At 56.1% G+C, this 18,757-nt stretch overlaps 2 protein-coding genes across 35 annotated transcripts in view; one reads left to right on the plus strand and one right to left on the minus strand.

The window, feature by feature from the left end:
* Window positions 1-8,473, minus strand: part of IKBKG (inhibitor of nuclear factor kappa B kinase regulatory subunit gamma) — a 24,624-nt gene extending 16,151 nt beyond the window's left edge. For 4 of the 20 annotated variants that reach the window (XR_011446166.1, XM_070290415.1, XM_070290407.1 and 1 more), the window contains exon 1: window positions 3,292-3,440. The gene's annotated coding sequence lies outside the window, so the exon portion shown is untranslated. Of the gene's footprint in view, window positions 1-3,291; window positions 3,444-3,541; window positions 3,775-7,123; window positions 8,043-8,244 lie in introns of those variants that run through there. The other 16 variants (XR_011446165.1, XM_070290412.1, XM_070290404.1 and 13 more) reach the window with 9 other exon arrangements.
* Window positions 3,443-16,873, plus strand: G6PD (glucose-6-phosphate dehydrogenase). Of its 15 annotated transcripts, XM_070290388.1 has the most exons (16): window positions 3,482-3,502; window positions 3,618-3,968; window positions 4,616-4,702; window positions 4,835-4,962; window positions 11,371-11,460; window positions 12,040-12,077; window positions 12,152-12,260; window positions 12,695-12,912; window positions 14,040-14,228; window positions 14,314-14,439; window positions 14,756-14,849; window positions 15,204-15,390; window positions 15,489-15,724; window positions 15,815-15,891; window positions 15,980-16,072; window positions 16,204-16,873. In XM_070290388.1, exons 2-16 carry the CDS (start codon window positions 3,857-3,859, stop codon window positions 16,292-16,294), a joined length of 1,875 nt encoding a protein of 624 aa, XP_070146489.1. In that variant the 5' UTR covers window positions 3,482-3,502; window positions 3,618-3,856; the 3' UTR covers window positions 16,295-16,873. The 15 variants fall into 15 exon arrangements, with proteins under 15 accessions (XP_070146500.1, XP_070146495.1, XP_070146493.1 ...); XM_070290394.1 differs by lacking the exon at window positions 11,371-11,460 and having other exon boundaries at window positions 3,445-3,502; window positions 14,070-14,228; XM_070290392.1 differs by lacking the exon at window positions 4,616-4,702 and having other exon boundaries at window positions 3,454-3,502; window positions 14,070-14,228.
* Window positions 16,874-18,757: the final 1,884 nt, after the last annotated feature.

Raw genomic sequence — 18,757 nt, forward strand, 5'->3', positions numbered from 1 at the left:
TGCAGGCACTTCTGTGGGGCTTGGAAAGGTCATGGTTCAGCACTGCTTGTAAACTGTAAGCTGAAGTTAAGAACATCACCAGAGAGGAGAAATCACATAGAAAATTAGTTTTGGAGGGATGTGTCGGTATGCTGGGAATCCTACCCCACACACACACACTTCCAAGCATGAGTGGAGGTGAGTGGCCCCTCACGTAGTACAGTGAGTTGAATGATAACCCCCAATAAGGTATGTCCATGTGACATACCTTATTAAATACCTTATGACACCCAGAACCTGTGACTGTAAACTGCGGAAAAGGATCTTTGCAGATGCGATAAAATTAAGGATCTGGAGATAAGATAATCCTGGATGAGAAAGGCCCTAAAAGTGTCCTTATGAGACACAGAAGAGGAGAGACACAGAGGAGATGCCACATGAAAACACAGGCAGAGACAGGAGGGATGTGGTCACAAGCCCAGGGACACCTGAAGCCCCCACAAGCTGGACAAAGCCCAGAGGACCCTGCCCTGGAGCCCTCGAAGGAAGCACAGCCTTACCAACACCTTGACCTCAGGCTGTTGGTCTCCAGAGCCAGGAAAGGATAAACTTCCGTTGTTTTAAACCCCCGCCCCCACTTGTGGCTATCTCTTACAGCAACCCTAGGAAATCCATACACCAAGTAAGAGGGTCTTCACAGAGATCACTCAGAGCCTGGTGAGTGTTCTTTGGAACAGAAGGGCTGAAGTGGATCATCCTACGTTTGACGTGTACTGAGACATCTGAAAGCAGGGCCTGGGCTCACAGATGAAGGCAGGGAGGCAGAGAAAGGCTGAGCCATTTGTGTTCTCTTGTGACCTGGAGTAGAGAGAGGGAGTCTATGCCAGACAGCATCAACCTGGAGCCCTTTTAAGGCCTGCCCAAGACTGGCTACATGAAGAGGAAGCTAATCACAAAAGAAGTTTCCAGTAGGGCCTGAGCTGCAGCCAGAGGCTTGAACACCAGACGAGCTTGGACATTTCACTATTACACTGATGCTTCACTGAACACCCTACTAACCCATTAGCAGTATCTAATGGATCACTGATCCCTGATTCCAGAACAGCCCACTCTACTGGTTTCCTGCCTACCTCACTGGCTGCTCTCTCTCAGGCTTTCATTGGTCCATCCTCATTAACCCAGCCCTTCATGTGGTCATGCCCTAGGGCTCTGTTCTGGGACTTTTTCTCTAATTTCAGTCACTCCAGTACTAATTCCATCCAGACTCAAAACTGTAGCCCTCATCTTAATGCTAATGATGCCCCAAATCAGAACTCTTTCCTGAACGCCCAACTCACACATCAAATGCCAGATCTCCACTTGGATATCCAGTCATCCTTTCAAAACTAACCTCGGTAAACTACACTCCTGATCATCCCCAGAGGCCAGTTCCATTCATGGCCTTCCTTGTTACCAATAGATGGCTAACCCATGCTCTAGCTGGCAGGACAAAACCTTCAAGTCTTTCTTGATTCCCATCTGTCTCACAGCTCACGTCGGATTCATCAGGAAATCCTGTCAAGATGTATCTTAGAATCTATTTGATGACACTTAGCAGGTAATGGTACTATTTTACATGTGATAGTGCTGGTGTGGTTATGTTTCTTTCAAAGTCATTTCTTAGAGATCCACATGGAACTTTTATTGAAAGAAATCACATGGCATCTGGGACTTGGTTCTAAATAATGGGTGAACTGCTAGGTATCTACCTGAAAGAAATGAAAACTCATGTCTGCACAGGAATGTTGGTAGCAGCATTACTCCAAACAGCCACAGTGAAAATGACCCAGATGTTTATCAACTGATGAATAGACAAAATCTAGTACATTCCCATGCTGCAACATTATGTTAATAAAAAGAAACAACTCACAAAAGACCACATATTATGACTCCATTTACATGAAATGTCCAGAATAGGTAAATACATAGACAGAAAGACTAGTGGATGCTTAGAGCAGGGGTAGATGGGGTGGTGAGAGTGATGGCTGAAGTTCATGGGGTCTCTTTTTGGAGTGATGAAAATGTTCTGGAATTAATGGTGATAGTTGTGCAAGTCTGTGAATGCACTGAAAAACCAGTGAACTGTATACTTTAAATGGGTGATTTGCGAGGTATGTGAATTATATGTCAACGAAGCTGTTTTTGAGGAGTATGAATTAAAAACATCCACGAGTTGATAACTGTTGAAGCTGGGAAGTGAGTACATTGAATTTACTAGACTATTATACTTTTCTATGCCTTTGAAATTTTACACAATAAAATGATAAGAGCAACATCACTATTCAGGTAATTATTGTAATAACCTCCTAAAAGTCACCCGGCTCCTACACGTGCCGCCCCCATAGTCAGTTCTCCCCACCGCGCCAGACCAGTCAGCCTGAAAGGTGATTCTGATCACATCCCTCCTCTGCTGGGATCCCTACCATGGTTCCTCATTGCTGATAGCTTAAAACCTAAAGTCCCTACCACTACCTACAAGGCCGTGCCCTATCTGTTCTCCCATTAAAGTGAAACTCGCTCAGCTGTGTCCAAATCTTTGCGACCCCATGGACTGTACAGTCCATGGAATTCTCCAGGCCAGAATACTGGAGTGGGTAGCCTTTCCCTTCTCCAGGGGATCTTCCCAACCCAAGGATCGAACCCAGGTCTCCCACATTGCAAGCGGATTCTTTACCAGCTGAGCCACCAGGGAAGCCCAAGAATACTTGAGTGGGTAGCCTATCCCTTCTCCAGCGGATCTTCCCGACCCAGGAATCAAACCGGCTCCCACTCTAAGCATTCCCTCGCTCACTCTATTCCAGGTATAGCGGCTTCGTTACTGAGTTCCTCTAACATGTCAGGACGGCCCATTCATCCTCAAGTCACAGAAATGATACGAGGTCCAGGAGACATTCATCGTTTTGCAAAGGAGCAAAATGATGCACATGAGGTGAGATACTTAGCTGGCAAGTCATATTTAACGCCTTCTTAAAGAACTTTAACCTGAAATGCACAGATGATGAACAGAAAATGTCTCCGACCTAGAAGAGTCATTCACAAACTAGGGGTGTGGTTAGACTCGGCGCTGGCGGAGGAAAGAGAGGCGGAAACAAACCCGCTCGCCGCCAAAGTAACCTGAGTCCTCAATCGGCCTGCCTCCGCCGGTGCTCTGGAAGTGCGCAGCAGAACCCGGCTGGACCGAACAGGAGGGGGAAGCCTGGTCATCCGGGGAGGGGATGTCGGAGGCGGCAGAACGCCCACCGATGGTACCCTGTCTTCAGAAGAGGGCCACACCTGTCAGCTCAGTCGGTCCGACGTGAGAAGGGCGGGAACGGCGGGCCCGGAGCGTTCCTCGGACCCCCGGCGCTCCGAGAAAGTCCGAGTTCCGCTGTAGCCCTTCCCTTCTCCCTCTGCCAACTTCTCACTTCCGGCTTCCGGTGTCTAAGCTGTCGGATCCGGAAGTAAAACGCTCAGGTCCCGCCCCTGCCTGGCCGGCCGGCGGAAGGTGAGAGAGAGGCTGCCCAAAGCGGAAACCTGAACCCACCAAGCCTTGGTTGGCCCGCGGGGCATTCCCCAGTAATTAGCGTCGCGACCTGCATTCCCCCTTGTCTCTCCGGCAGGGCCGTCCCCCTTCCCGCTAGGGTTGGAACCACAACGAGGCTGTCATCTGATAGGGCTGATTTGACCTGCTCCGGCGACCGGTCTGGCGAGGGGACGGAGCTGCAGAAGACCCCACCCACCAACAGGGTCGAAGGACAGGGTCAAGCAGCTGGCGGAAGTGGAGGCCCGCGCGAGCACGCAGAACCTCCCCGGGGCCCTGCGCCGACAGCCGGACTCTAGGGGCGGGGTCGGGCCAGGGATGGGGACACGGGCGAGCTGCGGGGAGCTGCAGGCGGACTCGCGAGGTAGCGGGGACACGGCACAGCCGCAGCCGAGACAGCAGGCGGCCCGCGGCTCAGCGGCCGGCGCAGGTGCTCGAGGGGCAGGGCGGGCCAGGGCTGGGGCCTCCACGGTGGGGTGGGGGGGCCCGGCCTGGCCGGGATGCGCACGCACCTGCCCGCGCCCTCTACCTTCCCCGCCCCACGAGGGAGGGGCCCGCGGAGGCCACACCCCCGTATCTCGCCTGAGGCCGGTCAGCTCAGCCCAGGCTTCCGCCCCCGCCGGTTAAATGGGCCGGCGGGGCTCAGCCCGGGGAAACGGCCGGGGACTTGGGGTCTGCGAGTGTGACGGGCGAGAGCAACGAAGCACAGGTAACCGAGTGGGCGGTCGCGGCACTATGAGGCACTTTGATTGCCCAAACTTAAGAACGGGGCAAAATCCAGAGGGCCTAACCAATCTGGTACCCTGCGTTGCCCTCATGGGACCCCCCGAGGAGACGGAGACCCCGAGAGGGCCAGGGACTTGCTGGGGGTCTGCCCAGCGTGGCAGGAGGAGGGCTGGAGCGACACTCCCATCGGCTGCACTACCTCGCACGCTCCAGCTCATTGTGGAGTTTCTGCCTGCATCCTGGGTGGCATGGTCTTAGGCAGATCGTACGCTGCGCCAGCGGCGTTTTACTCAGTCGCCCCAGAGCTGAGGCCCTAGTAAGAATCCAGTAATGTTTTGGGTCATTTTGTAGTATACAACAGAGAAGAAGGTTGCCCAGAGAGGATGGCCGGAGCCCATGGCCAGCAGTTTCTAATTTCCCGAACATCCTGCTCCCCAGGTATTCACAGTCAGTGGTTTCAGTAATGAAACATCTGCTGGAGGAGAGCCCAAAGGACTCCTCCAGAAAGGGGCTAGCTTCTCAGTGCTCCTCTCAGCTCCTGCCTTGTCAACTGAGTTTTTCTTTCACTAGAGAGCGCCATGGCAGAGCAGGTGGCTCTGAGCCGGACCCAGGTGTGCGGGATCCTGCGAGAAGAGCTGTACCAGGGTGATGACTTCCATCAGGCCGATACGCACATCTTTATCATCATGGGTGCATCGGTGAGTCTCCCCTACCAAGCCCCACAGCTTAAAGCAGCAGAAGGGACCTCACGGTGCCTGTGCTTTCCCAACTGCTTGCAGTTGGGCCCCTCGGGCTCTTGCCCCTGCTCAGGAGCCGCTGTCAACCTGTTACCACCCAGTATACACACACCATGAGGCATTTCTGAAGTCCGTGTGTAGCCATTGAGTGTAGACCTCTGTCTGGAGCTGGGAGGCCCTTCGGGACTGTCTGGTTGGACTTCCTCCTCCACAGGGGAGACAGAGAGGTAAACAGGGGAAGCAGTCCATTCCAGAAGGGTGTTTTCCAAACATGTTTCTGACTTGACAGATGTCACACAGTCAGTGCCAGAGGTAGGATCCAGGGCCGGATCTCGACCTTGTCTGTCTACCCTCACGGTCCCCAAAGACACACACTTGACCCTTCTTGAAACCCCATCTCTTTGCCCCGACTTCCAAGGCCTCCCGAGGAGCTGAGACCAGCCCCATTGTCCAGCCAGTGGAACTGCCACTTTGCTGTGATGAGAAAGGCCAGAGACTAGAAGCAAAGGCAGAAACAGAGCATGCTGACCATACATGTTGGGAGGGGGTGGAACATGAGAGGGTGGGTGGGTCCTTGGAGAGCCATGACCGGCCCCCCCAACTAAAAGCACTTTCTCCATGTGCCACGTGGAAATAAGATCAACCCAGTGGCAAGACATGAGAAACGGCTGGAACGCTGTCTACGTTTCATCTCAAAGGGAAACTCTTCATCCTGGACGGGACCAAGAATCCGCTCCCCAGGATTACGAGCATCTCTGGTGGTGACTTACTGTATAAACCTGAAGCGAGAGTTCTGCCAAGCGACTGAGCTCTTGACAGGGCAGGCATGGTCTCTCTGTCCCTTCCACACCCCTCTCCCCTCAGCTCTGGAGGAATTCAGCTCTTCATTCATGTATCATAACAAGCTACCGCCCTTTGCAGAACGTGTTTCCTGCCAGTTGTGTGATTCTGGTCAAAACTTGGAAAAAGAGCCAGAATGCAGGGCAGGGGGCTTTGCGCGTGAGGAGGGCTGTGCTGCTGGGAAGGAAGGGAAGGCTGCCCGAAACTCTCCCCTGACCGTCTTATCACCCCAAGACTGTAGGATGCCCAGGAGGGGCACACAGGGGGCAGCTTAGCCCCCACCCTGGCCCCAGCCTCATCCCTCGAGGCACCAGAAAGCTTAACACCTCGGAGTTGGTCCAAGAAATAGGTTGACAGAGAAAGTTACTCAGGATTATTTTTCCTCCTTCCCCCATCCCCATCCCAGCCTGTCCCAAGACATTCCAGCAGAGGGTCCCCAGCCTTAGTAAATTGCCTATGACCCTAGATCCTCAACTCCGATTAAACACCTCAGTGAGAGCATCCAAGTGTGTTCTGTGGCCTGGGCCAAGTGTCTCCTCCTCTCTCAACCCCACAGTCTCCACTTGGCAATGGAAGTCTTTGGAGCACCAAGGGGCCCCAGGGTTCTGCTGAGCTGATTTGGTGACTCCTCCCTGCCTTCACGTGTGGTGGCCTTGGCATTGGGCAACACTGTTTCTTTGCAACCCGAGTAGTTCCCCTTTGCTCTTCTCTGTTCCAAGAGCAATCAGCAGAGGCTTCTAGGGCAGAAAGAGGAAGTGCCGGCTGCAGCCAGCAGGGCGGGGGGTGGGGGAGTACCAGGGCCTCTGAAGTAGAGCCTGTTTTTTCTGTTGTTTTGTTTCTCCCCTTCCTGCTGGGATATGTGGGAGGCAGGCAGGCGGCACAAACCTGTTACTCTGGGAGACCAAGGAGTTCACAGCACAGCAGGCACCTGCCCTGAGGCCCCCCCCCACCCCCCACTGTGGGAGCTGTGCCTGGGGGCTGGGCCTGAAGGTGAGTGCATGTGACAGCAAACACTGCCAGGCCTTCACACCCCAGGCCTTGGGAGGCGCCAAGGTCCGCAGAGCCAGGGCCTCGGAGCGGAGCCTGCGACTCCAAAAAGGATGAGCTGTCCTCCGCCCCTCTCCTCCCTGCCGGCTTTGCCCAACCCCGCACCCACGCGCCCAGGTTCCGCCCCGTCCGAAGGCCAGCCTGAGGAGTTACCTGATGGCCTTGTAGCTGCAGCCGCTCCCTACTCCCTCCTCCAGACTCCCACCCTCAGTAGGAGGGCAGTGGACGTACTTACAGGACCTGGTCTGGAGGCCTCTGGAACCCAGGAACCCCGTTTCTCCTTCCAGACCAGTGTTGAGAGAGGAACCCTAGGCCTGCCAGGCTGGAGCCACTCTAACCCCCAGTGGAAACAGAGCGATTGAGATGAGAGAAAGAACAGGCCGAGGAGCCCCCTCGGGCAGAAGTGGCTCAGTGCAGGTTCTGCAGGGCGGTCTTTGCCTTTGGGCCTCAGTTTCCCCATCTGGGCCATGGGCTCGATGAGTGTTCCAGGGCCCAGCCCAGAGACGGGGTCCTGCCAGGGCTGAGCTGGAGGACCCGGGCCCTCTCTCCTCAGGGGGTGCTTCTGGGCCGCCTCACCTCCTGGGGCGATAAGATTCCTGCTGTGTCACGGTGACTCTGGCGCTCCCCCAAAGGGCTGATGAGTCATGAGCCCCGCGGCCCAGGAGGGAGGCCAGGCAGATCTTGCCTCGAGGGGGATAGAGCCCACCCCTGCCCGGCCTCCCAACTTCTACTGTCACGTGCTCCACCCTAACACCCTGCGAGACCAAGGGCTCATCAAACTGGAGACTTGAGATAAGATCAGGGTGCTGGCAGGCCAGATGCAGGTGGCTGGAAATCTGCAGCAGGCCCTGCTCCTGCTGCTAAGTCACCACGTGGCCCCAGACTCCTCCAGACCCCACGAGCACTGTGCTCTCAGCCCATGTTACCTCCAGCAGTGCAACCAGGCCCAGGCTGCTGGGTAGGGGGGCCTCCTAGGCCTCTGTGCCCCCACCCCCGTCTGGGTCCTACCTCACTCCTCCCTTGGGTGAGTGACTCAGGCCGCTGGTGGCAGGGCTGAGCTGAACAAGGCGAGCAGGTTCCACCCCTTGCTAATCCCAAATGGACCGGTGAGGGCAGTCGGGTGTAGGGCACCGTGACTCAGCAGACAGGACACTAACCCACTGGAATTTGACCGGAAGCAAACATTCCTCTGGGCCAGGAGGTGCCCGCCGACAGGGGACTGATGGCTTCTCCTGCTGGAGCCCCGCAACAGGAGGGGTCAGCGGAAAGCGGGCACTGCTGGGCACTGGGAGGAGAGGGGCCACAGGGGTTGCAGCTGGGCTCCAGGGAGACCCCAGCCGGGGATCAGTGACTGACCTTGAGGCGCTGTTATCTCCAGGCTTCCCAGGGAAGGTGGCCGGCAGGAGGGGGCCCTGCTCCAGAGCCTTCAGCAATCAGTTCTAAGTGGCTGGCAGACAGGGGGCGGGGGCTGCAACACAGGGCACCCTGGTTTGGGAACCACCCACTGGAGCACTCCAGGTTCCGCTAGAGCCCGGAGGTGGCGGAGAGACACTGGCCCGTGTGGGCTGGGCACTAGCCAAGACCTGGGCCGGAGCAGACTTGTCCACGTGCAGATGTTGGCTCAGCCCAGGAGACAGAGGGTGAAGCCACAAATGGGGATTGAGCGTGCTAGCCTCAAAAGTGGCCCCCATCGCCCCCAGCCAGGGGAGGACTCACCCACCTGGTAGCTCCCCAACTACCGTCCTCATGGCCCGTCTAGGGGTGCAGATTGCAATCGGTTCTGGTCCTGCGGCTCCTCTCTGCAACAGTCCACAGATGTGACTGCGTCCAGTGCTGACATGACTCTTAAAGGGTCATTTTGCCCTGAAGACTCAGGTCCTCACCCCTGGAGGTGGTTTTCCTGCTCGGGGCGAGTCTAGCAGCTCTGCCCAGCAGCCCTCACTGATGACAGGGCAGGGGGCATAAAAGGGCACCTGCTCTTCACCCAGGCCATGCCCAGGCTCACCACCTCTTCCACCCAGAGTGGAGAATTCCTTTGTCAGGTCACCCAAAGCAAGCAGGTAGCCGTGGCTATGGCAGCTAAACCGGCCTGGAGAGACGGGACTGGGTGACTTCGTGGGATGACAGTGTTGTTGCTCACAGTTGCTGTGTCTTCACACACTTGCCGTTATCTTGGAAAGTTTCACATGGTCAACAGCAAGCACCGCCCGCCGTCTGCTCAGTTGTTCTTTTCAGTCTTTATTTGTAGGCAACATTCGTACACATCGGAAGACATCTTCTCTGTCCAATCGGTTCTGACCTTTATAACCAGAGGCAACGTTTCCATCTCCCCAGCCAGTCCACCTCCTGCTGTGGACTCTCACTTCTGTCACTGTGGCTGCTTTGCCTTTTCTAAAGCTTCCCTTAAATGAACTCAGGGTGTTGAGCCTTGTGTGTCCAGCATTCTGGTTCTGAGAATTGCTTGTGTTGAGTAGGCCACTGGCTCATCCCTTTTTTCTTGGTTTGTAATCTTTGTTCTTGCCCCCTGCGTGGCTTGCAGGATCTTAGTTCCCCTACCAGGGATCAAACCCGCAAACCCCTGTGGTGGAGTCCTAACTACTGGACCACCAGGGAATCCCCCTGGCTCATCCCTTGGTGTTGCTGAGTAGGTGTCCCACTGTGTAGATATCCAGCTTGTCCATCCCCTGTTGATGGCCTTTCACTGTGTCCCAGCTCAGGGCTGTTGGGAATTATGGCTGCTGTGAACCCTGGTGCAAGTGTTTACTCCACACCACCTCCAACACCAGATGGGGTTAGTTTTTTCAGATTACAACCTACTGGTGAAGGTCAAGCTGGATCTCATTGTGGTCTAATTTGTATTTTTGTGACAACTAGTCATCTTGACCACTTTCCTGTGTGTTAAGTAACCATTGATTTTTCTTGTTGTGAAGTATGTGGTCAAGCCTTTACCAATCTTGAATTCTTTTCTTGTTTTGTTGTAGAGTGTTTTTTTTTTCTTTTTGATTGACCTTTTTAACCACGTTCAAGTGTACTAACCAGTGGCATTTAACACATATCACAATATCGAGGGAAGTGGGCTATATACTCCAGATACTACATCTGGTGAGTGTTTTCTCCCAGTCTGTGGCTTATCTATTCATCTTGTTTTTTTTCCCCAATTCATCTTCTTAATAGTGTCTTATGATGACCAGGAGTTTCTAATTTTGCTCAAGCCTTCATTCATTCATCCATTTTCTAGTTACTGCGCTCTGTGTCCTAGCTAAGAAATCTGTCTCTACTCCCCATCTATTAACTTTTTCAAACCTAAAATATTATTAATTGTAATAATTTGCATATAGCTTGGTTTTAAGTGGTTTTCCTTTTTTAAATGGACAGGTGGTCAGCTAGAGACCAGGCCTGCATGACACTTCCTTCCCCACCTTGTCGTGTGTCTTGTTCTCTGCCTGCTGCTGGCGGGGCTTCTGGTGGGGTGTTGAGTAAAGAGCCGAAGACAGGCCCTCTTTTCTTGTTCCTGGTTGTTGAAAGAGGATTATTTCAACCTTTCCCTACAGTATATGATGTTTGTGGAGCTTTTAACAGGGTCTGCTTAGCAAGGTGAGCAAGTCCCGTTTTATGCCTAGTCTGGGAAGAGGTCCTATCATGCTAGGTGTTGAAATTTTCTGGAACATTTAATCTTCATCTGGTGAGTTTTAACAAGGTACCTAGATTAAAAACTCTAAAGGAGTAGACACATGGCTTAGAGCTTTTTTCCTCTAATCTGTTCATGTAGTGAATATTAATGATTTTTTTCTTTTCAATATCAAACCAAGCTTTCACTTGCAGGATGATCCCAACTTAGTTTGGACATACTCCATGTTTGACGTTGCAGGGTTGGGTTTGCTGGTATCTCCTGCAGAATTGTTTGCACTTGTATCTGTGTTCATGGATGAGACAGGCTCGGGACCACCTGTGCGCATTTCTCAGACTCTGGCTGCAGGGTCCTGGGGCCACCACGTGGCTTGGCAAACACTCCCCAAATGGAAGTCTCCGTGGCATTTTGTGAGACCTGTTGGCAGAGCTGTCTCTGTCAGGGACAATTGTCAGGGGCCAGGCTGGGCTTGCTGGGAAGGGTGTGAACGCCATCCTGTCTCCTTAATGACCATTGCCTCCCCAGGTCACTCACTCCATTGTGGTATGTTGGAATTTTCCAGAAAAGTGTCCATTTCATGTAACTTATCAGATGTGGGATAAGGTCATTCACAAAACCCTCTGTGGTCTTTCCTGTCAGTAGTTTTGTCCCACTGCCCCCGTGATTCTTGGTGCCTTTTTAAAAAGCAGTCTTTCCCAGGGGACTGTTTGAATTAATTAGTCTTTTTCAAATACCAAGATGGGGCTTTGTTGAGCTCTTCTTTTGGCTTGTTTTCCATTTTATTCATTTTTACTTTGCAGTGTTTCCTGCCTTGTGATTTGTTTGGCTTTTAAATTCTGCTGTCCTTTTTCTAGGGCTTCCCTGGTGGCTCAGTAGTAAAGAATCTGCCTGCAATGCAGGAGACTCGGGTTCAATCCCTGAGCCAGGAAGATCTCCTGGAGGAGGTAACGGCTACCCACTCCAGTATTCTTGCCTGGAGCATTCCATGGACAGTAGAGCCTGACAGGCTGCAGTCCGTGGGGTCGCAAAGAGTCGGACACAACCGAGCAACGATGGATGGTCCTTTTTCGAACTTTTTCAGCTGAATGCTGAGTTCATCAGCTTCGAGCCATTCTTTTTTTTGCTAACATAAGCATTTAAAGTCATGCGTCAGTTTTGTCGCGTGCTACTTCCAATGCCATTCAGTTCCAGTGAGTCTAGGGTTTTCTTTAGCCCATGAGCTCTTTAAAAGCGGGCTTCTTGTCTTGGCTTTGGTTTTGCCCATTCAACCACAAGACGAGTCTGTGGCTCGTGGGACCAGCGGGTTAATGGAGTACATCCTGGCCAGCGTGAGGTCTCTTTCCCTTAAGGTGCCCCCCAGCAATGTGCGGGCACTCCAGGCCAGGGTCAAGGGCTAGACTGGGCCCCAGTTCAAGCGGCTCAGTCTATACACAGGGGGCAGGACAAATGTGCACAGGTCTCCCCCGTGGGGGTGATCTGGGGCGTGTCCTCAGCTCCTAACCACGCCTGTTTCTCTGTCGCAGGGGGACCTGGCCAAGAAGAAGATCTACCCCACCATCTGGTAAGCCTGTGTCCCCACCGCCCCCTGTGGCCCCGTGCCCCCTTGCCCTTGCCACAGCCATGCTCTGCCCTCAGGTGGCTGTTCCGGGACGGCCTTTTGCCCGAAGACACCTACATCGTGGGCTATGCCCGCTCCCGCCTCACAGTGGCTGACATCCGCAAGCAGAGCGAGCCCTTCTTCAAAGTGAGTGGTTTCTGGGGTCTCGGCAGGTGGCAGACACCGCCACCACCCCATCCCATCACAGAGGCCCTTCATCCCGCCCCTCCTATGCCAGGCCACCCCCTCCCTGGCACCTCCCAGCCCCCTGTGACTTGGGCTTACCACTTCCTTCCTACTGTACCCTGTGACCTCTCTAACATGGAGATGCCTGCCTTCTCTCAACACATGGTACGTAGGTGGCATGGCTTTGGAGAGAGAGCTTTCTCCCAGATCCCAGTTTGCTGGACTCCGGCTTCTGTCTTACAGCATTGAGGCCCCCACCCCCGTGGGTGTGCTAGAGCTGTGAGTGACCCCAGTGAGAGGCTAAGATGGCTGACCCCTCAGGAAGCCTGCTCTGCCTATGGGCTCATAGGAGAACAAGGGCAGGGGGCCAAAATGTTTGTGTCCATGTTGCCCAGGCTACCCCGGAGGAGAAGTCCAAGCTGGAGGAGTTCTTTGCCCGCAACTCCTACGTGGCTGGCCAGTACGATGACACTGCCTCCTACGAGCGCCTCAACAGCCACATAAATGCCCTTCACCGGGGCACACAGACCAACCGCCTCTTCTACCTGGCCTTGCCCCCAACTGTCTATGAGGCTGTCACCAAAAACATCCACGAGACCTGCATGAGCCAGACGTAAGGCTGGTCTTTCTCCCTCCCTTCCTGCCTTCAGGGAGTGCCCTACCCTGGTGTGACCTGCCCCAGCAAGCTGAGCAGAGCCCCCAGGGCCAACCGGTCTAGGGAGTCTGAAAAAGATAGATGCCCCTGGTTTGTTACTTCCATGAATTCAGTCTGCAGAAAATGGGCAATTTCCGTTCTCTGGAAGTTGCCCGAAAGTGCTCGCACCCGTATTTACCATCCAGGTCCCTATAGAGACTCTCAGGGTCAGCTTCGCAGAAATCCCACTGTCCCTGGCAGCAGTCCCGACTAACACCACAAGGTGGCAGTATTGCTCCATGAAACTTTTTCGCTGCTGCCGACTTAGGCTCTCGGCACTTCCCACGGTCCCCTCGACCACCACCAGGGGGCGGTGTTGCTCCACGGGAACCCTGCTTCCTGTGACGCAGTAGCTCCTGCGTGCTTGCTTATGTTCTCCAACCCAGGGCCATGTCTGTTTCACTTTGTCCCAGGTTTGATGTAGAATGGCCACATTAACTCTCTGTTAGGATAAAGGGGGCTTCCCTTGTAGCTCAGTCAATAAAGCATCTGCCTGCAGTTCAGGAGACCCAGGTTTGATCCCTGCATGAGGAAGATGCTTTGGAGAAGGACATGGCAACCCACTCCAGTATCCTTGCCTGGAAAATCTCATGGACAGAGGAGCCTGGTGGGCTGCAGTCCATGGGGTCGTAGAGAGTCAGGCACAACTGAGTGACTAACGCTTACTTACTTCCCCACATTTAAACCCCTGGGGGGAGCTATGCCTTTGGCATCCCCTCCCCCTATTTCTCCACTAGCTCAGGGCACCCCCAGACCCCTCAGGACCCCTGCGTTGCCAGGAAGGAGCAGAGAGGGCAGGAGGCACTCCTGCCACTCGCCAGCCAGTCAGGCTAGAAGGCTTCTGAGGAAGCTTTGAGCCGAGCCCCAAGGGCTGGGAATTAGAAGGGGTGTCCTCTGGGCAGAGGCCAAAGGAGACCCAGCCCTGCAGAACTTGGCTGGCCCAGCTGACTGCCGAGAGGAGGCGGGGAGTCTCTGCCTTCACTCCCTAGGGAAGGGAGGGTGGACGGGGATGGGATGCTGAGCCCTGCCCCCCCCCCCCACCCCAGGGAGGGTGATGTGGTTCTGGGTTCTCACAGAGGCTGGAACCGCATCATTGTGGAGAAGCCCTTCGGGAAGGACCTGCAGAGCTCCAACCAGCTGTCCAACCACATCGCCTCCCTGTTCCACGAGGACCAGATCTACCGCATCGACCACTACCTGGGCAAAGAGATGGTCCAGAACCTCATGGTGCTGAGGTGCGCCACAGAAGGGGCTGGGGACTAGGGGTCCCGGGCTGCCCCCCTCCAATGCACAGTCAGCCTCCTTGTGCCCCTCCCCTAGGTTTGCCAACAGGATCTTCGGGCCCATTTGGAACCGGGACAACATTGCCTGCGTCATCCTCACCTTCAAAGAGCCCTTTGGCACTGAGGGTCGTGGGGGCTACTTTGATGAATTTGGGATCATCCGGTGAGAGCCCGGCTCCCTTATCCAGGGAGGTGGGCACAGGCACCATCCCACTCCCCTGCAGGTCCCCCCACCCCGCTCTGGGCTCCTGGACCCAGAGGTTCAAGTTGGGTGGCATGAGTGTCTGAGCAGTCAGTGAGGACTGTAAAGGGTGGGATCACTATCTTCTGCCTTTCCTTAAGGGGACCTGGCAGACATTGGGGATCAGGAAGGAAGCTCACTGCTTGTTGCTAGAAGGCTGAGTTTGAGGCCCTGAGTGCTGGAAAGGTGGCAGATGAGGGGCTAAGGGAGCTCACGCCTCACTCCTTCCTGCCCACAGGGACGTGATGCAGAACCACCTCCTGCAGATGCTGTGTCTGGTGGCCATGGAGAAGCCCGCCTCCACTGACTCAGACGACGTGCGTGATGAGAAGGTGGGTGGGGCCGCCCACTCCCTGCCCAGCCCCCTTTCCCTAGCCACCCATCCTGAGCACCAGGTGCCCTGGGCCTGGAGGCAGGCAGCCTGTCAGAGAACTGGCAGGGCCATGCGACCAAGCTTCTCCTGAAGAAGCAAGGGTGGGGTGAGGTGGTCCTGAAGGGCCCTCGCAGGATAGAGCCTGAAGCCCGGCTTTGGCAGCAGGAGCAAAGCTATACGTGGAACACCTCCTGACTATCGGGGCCACTAGCCACTAGCCCATCCAGGAAGGCCACCCCTGGGCGTTAACATGGCTCCCTGGTGCCCGGTGTCCTCTTTACCCAAGGGGCCTGTCTTCCCGGCTTTCCTGCAGGTCAAGGTGTTGAAATGTATCTCAGAGGTGCAGGCAAGCAACGTGGTCCTGGGCCAGTATGTGGGGAACCCCAACGGAGAGGGGGAGGCCACCAAAGGGTACCTGGATGACCCCACGGTGCCCCGCGGGTCCACCACGGCTACCTTTGCAGCCGCCGTCCTCTACGTGGAGAACGAGCGCTGGGACGGTAGGTGGCGCCGCTGGCCCGCGGGGAAGGGAGCCGGCCCCTGCGGCTGGCCAAGTGCTCCCCAAAGCCAGCTCTGTCCATCCCCCATTTCCTCTCAGGGGTGCCCTTCATCCTGCGCTGCGGCAAAGCCCTGAATGAGCGCAAGGCCGAGGTGCGTCTGCAGTTCCGTGATGTGGCCGGGGACATCTTCCGGCAGCAGTGCAAGCGCAACGAGCTGGTAATCCGCGTGCAGCCCAACGAGGCCGTGTACACCAAGATGATGACCAAGAAGCCTGGCATGTTCTTCAACCCCGAGGAGTCGGAGCTTGACCTGACCTATGGCAACCGATACAAGGTGGGCAACCACCCGGCCCCTGGGCAGGGGCAGCAGCCCAGGGCTCCGCAGGGCTTAGCACCTTGGTGACACCCTGTGGCCTGCCCGCAGAATGTGAAGCTCCCTGATGCCTACGAGCGCCTCATCCTGGATGTCTTTTGCGGGAGCCAGATGCACTTCGTGCGCAGGTGAGGAGAGGCCCCCCTCCATCCCCCTCTTCATCCCCCCTCCCTCTGTGGTCCCACTGGCCTCCCATCCCCACCCCTGTCCCCTCAGTGATGAACTGCGGGAGGCCTGGCGGATCTTCACTCCACTGCTCCACCACATCGAACGCGAGAAGGCCCGGCCCATCCCCTACGTGTATGGCAGGTACATCTATGCGGGAGGTGTAGGGGACAAGACGGGGTGTGTATGCGGGGTGACGGGGGTGGGGTGGCTGAGGGGGGGATCCTGGGGCTCAGGGCTCCCTCACCACTCCCCACCGCTTGTCCCCCTACCAGCCGGGGCCCTGTGGAGGCAGACGAGCTAATGAAGCGTGTGGGCTTCCAGTACGAGGGCACCTACAAGTGGGTGAACCCCCACAAGCTCTGAGCCGGTCCCCCTCCCGTGAGCCCTGGCCCCGCCCACCTCTCTCACTCCGCAGCCCCCCCCACCCAGCCCAGCTCCAGAGGACTCGGGACCACTGCCCCCAGCCCCACATTCCTGCCCCGGGCTGGGGCCACCCCCCCACCCGTCCACCCGCCCCTCCACCCCTCAGCCCAGTCACATTCCTCGGCCAGCCAGCACTGTGACCCCACCCGCACCCTACCCCAGCCAGCCTGTGTCCCCGGGACTGAGCCCCCCTGCCGCCCGGAACAATCAAGAGGAGGGCTATAGTTGGGGAAGACGGGGGCAAGGTCCTCGGAAGGCCGGGGATGGGGCCCTCACACCCCCAGTCTCAGCGCCATTCCACATTCCTGGTCCCCCTGCGGAAGGGATGTCCATGTCGCCCAGTGCCCTCCCTGCGCTGGGCCCTCCAAATGTCCGTGTGTCCCCCAGACCCCCCCACCATAACTCAGCACTCCACAGCCACCCCATCTCACCCCCACACGCCCCCACCCCCACCCCAAGGTGGCACCCTCACCACCGGAAAAGCAAAAGCAGCAAAGTGCCATTAAATCAGCAAACTAAGCCACTTGGCTCTGGGTCCTTTCTTGCCTCCTGTGACCGTGGAAGGGCGGCCCTGCGGCTGCCTGCCCACCTGCCCTGTCCCCAGCATCGACTTCCCCCAACACCCACTTCCCTTGACCACCAGATTGGGTGGGCACGTGGATTACCTCCGCCCCTGACCGCACATCCTGCCCCGACCGAGCCGTAGGATCTTGTCAGAAGACCACTTGTGGCACAAGAACAGGTCATGTTCCTTTCATTCATTTCCCCTCCACCCCCGCCATGACAAAGTATTTAGGAAGGAGTGGCTAAGGGACTTGGGGACATAAACCAAGGGGAACAGGCAAGTCCAGGGCACACAACAGTCTGGCACCACGGAGAGGCACACAGCTGGCCTTCGCGCCTGAGACCAAGAGCAGGCACCCTCCAGGGAATGTGCTGGCTTCCTTGAGCCTGGCCGCCTCTGGCTCCATCTTCACATAAGCTTCTCCCTTGACAAGGACACCAGTCATCCTGGACTGGAGGCCCAATCTCCCCAAGGATGACCTTAATCTCAACTAGCTGGATTATCTCTGCACATGCCTCATTGCTGAATGAGGGCACATCACAAGGGGCCAGGTGAGCCTGCCCCCCAAAGGCAGCGCCCCCCACCCCCGGGCGTCTATCCGGCCCTTCCCCTCGACCAAGCATCAGGAAGGGGGCTGCAGTTGCTCCTATTGTCCCTGCCCTAGGCCTGAGTTCTGGGACGTGTGGCTGACCCAAAGCAAACAGATAGGATGCTCCTCGTTTGCCGGGATGTTTCGTGGAGGGACCAAGCCAGCCGCCCAACATGGGACCTGAGCAGGCAAGGTCCACTACACAGGTTCCCACGGCTGGCAGGGCTCAGGGGTCACAGAGCCAGGGAGGTCTGTGACCGCAGGGCCAGGCCCGCAGGCTATTTCTTGGCAAGAGCTTGGCCACCGTGGCTCCTCACTTGAGCTTGGGCTATGTAAGGAGACCACCGGGTTCACATGGACCTAGATTGAGCAGGAAGGGACTTGCTGGGCCAGGGACAGCTGGAATCCAGACCCCGTGGTACCTTCAGGTCTGCACGGAGCAGCTGAGAAAGCCCTGTGTGGACAGGCCGAGAGGCCACGCTTCATTTGGTGTGGGGATGCTGACCTTGGTTCTCTTCCCTGTGCCAGTGGCCTGTGGAAGGGGCAGTGAGTAGTCCAGAGTCGCAGAGGGGGACCTAGAGACCCCTTCGCTCCCGTCTAATGCTCTGGCTCCTGCATAGCTACAGAGAGTCCTGTCCTGTCCTGGACGCTATGGAGCAGCTGTGTGCCCACAAAGGCCAGACACTGTGCTTAGTCGCTCAGTCATGTCTGATTCTTTGCGACCCCGTGGACTGTAGCCCACCAGGCTCCTCTGTCCATGGAATCCTCCAGGCCAGAACACTGGAGTGGGTTGCCATTCCCTTCTCCAGGGGCTCTTCCTCACCCAGGGATCGAACCACAGTTTCCGGCATTGCAGGCGGATTCTTTACCATCTGAACCACCAGGGAAGCCCTCAGGAGAAAAAGAAAGAAACGAAAAAGCCTTTCTTGACCCCGCTGGGGTCTTTGTGCTCAGAGCCCCCTCACACAGCTCCACAGGCACCTACAGACTTTGGGGGACCCAGTAGAGTTGAGTTCTGGGGAGAGTCATCCCAAGCCCCTTGGAAAGCCTTCCGGCATGGCGTCACTGAGTGGGACACAACAGCATGGAGGATCCACGTAGGGCAGGAACCGGACGTGGAGGAGAGACTAAGCTCTTTGTGGACCCCCAACATGTGATAACTACATGGGAGCAGGGAGGGTAGGGTGGGGACCCCCAAGCTGATCCTGAGTGTCCCCACCATGACAGAGGGCCCAGGCTAGAGCAGTTA

The sequence above is a fragment of the Ovis canadensis genome, chromosome X (genome assembly GCF_042477335.2).
Source record: "Ovis canadensis isolate MfBH-ARS-UI-01 breed Bighorn chromosome X, ARS-UI_OviCan_v2, whole genome shotgun sequence".
In the NCBI taxonomy this organism is placed as follows: domain Eukaryota; kingdom Metazoa; phylum Chordata; class Mammalia; order Artiodactyla; family Bovidae; genus Ovis; species Ovis canadensis.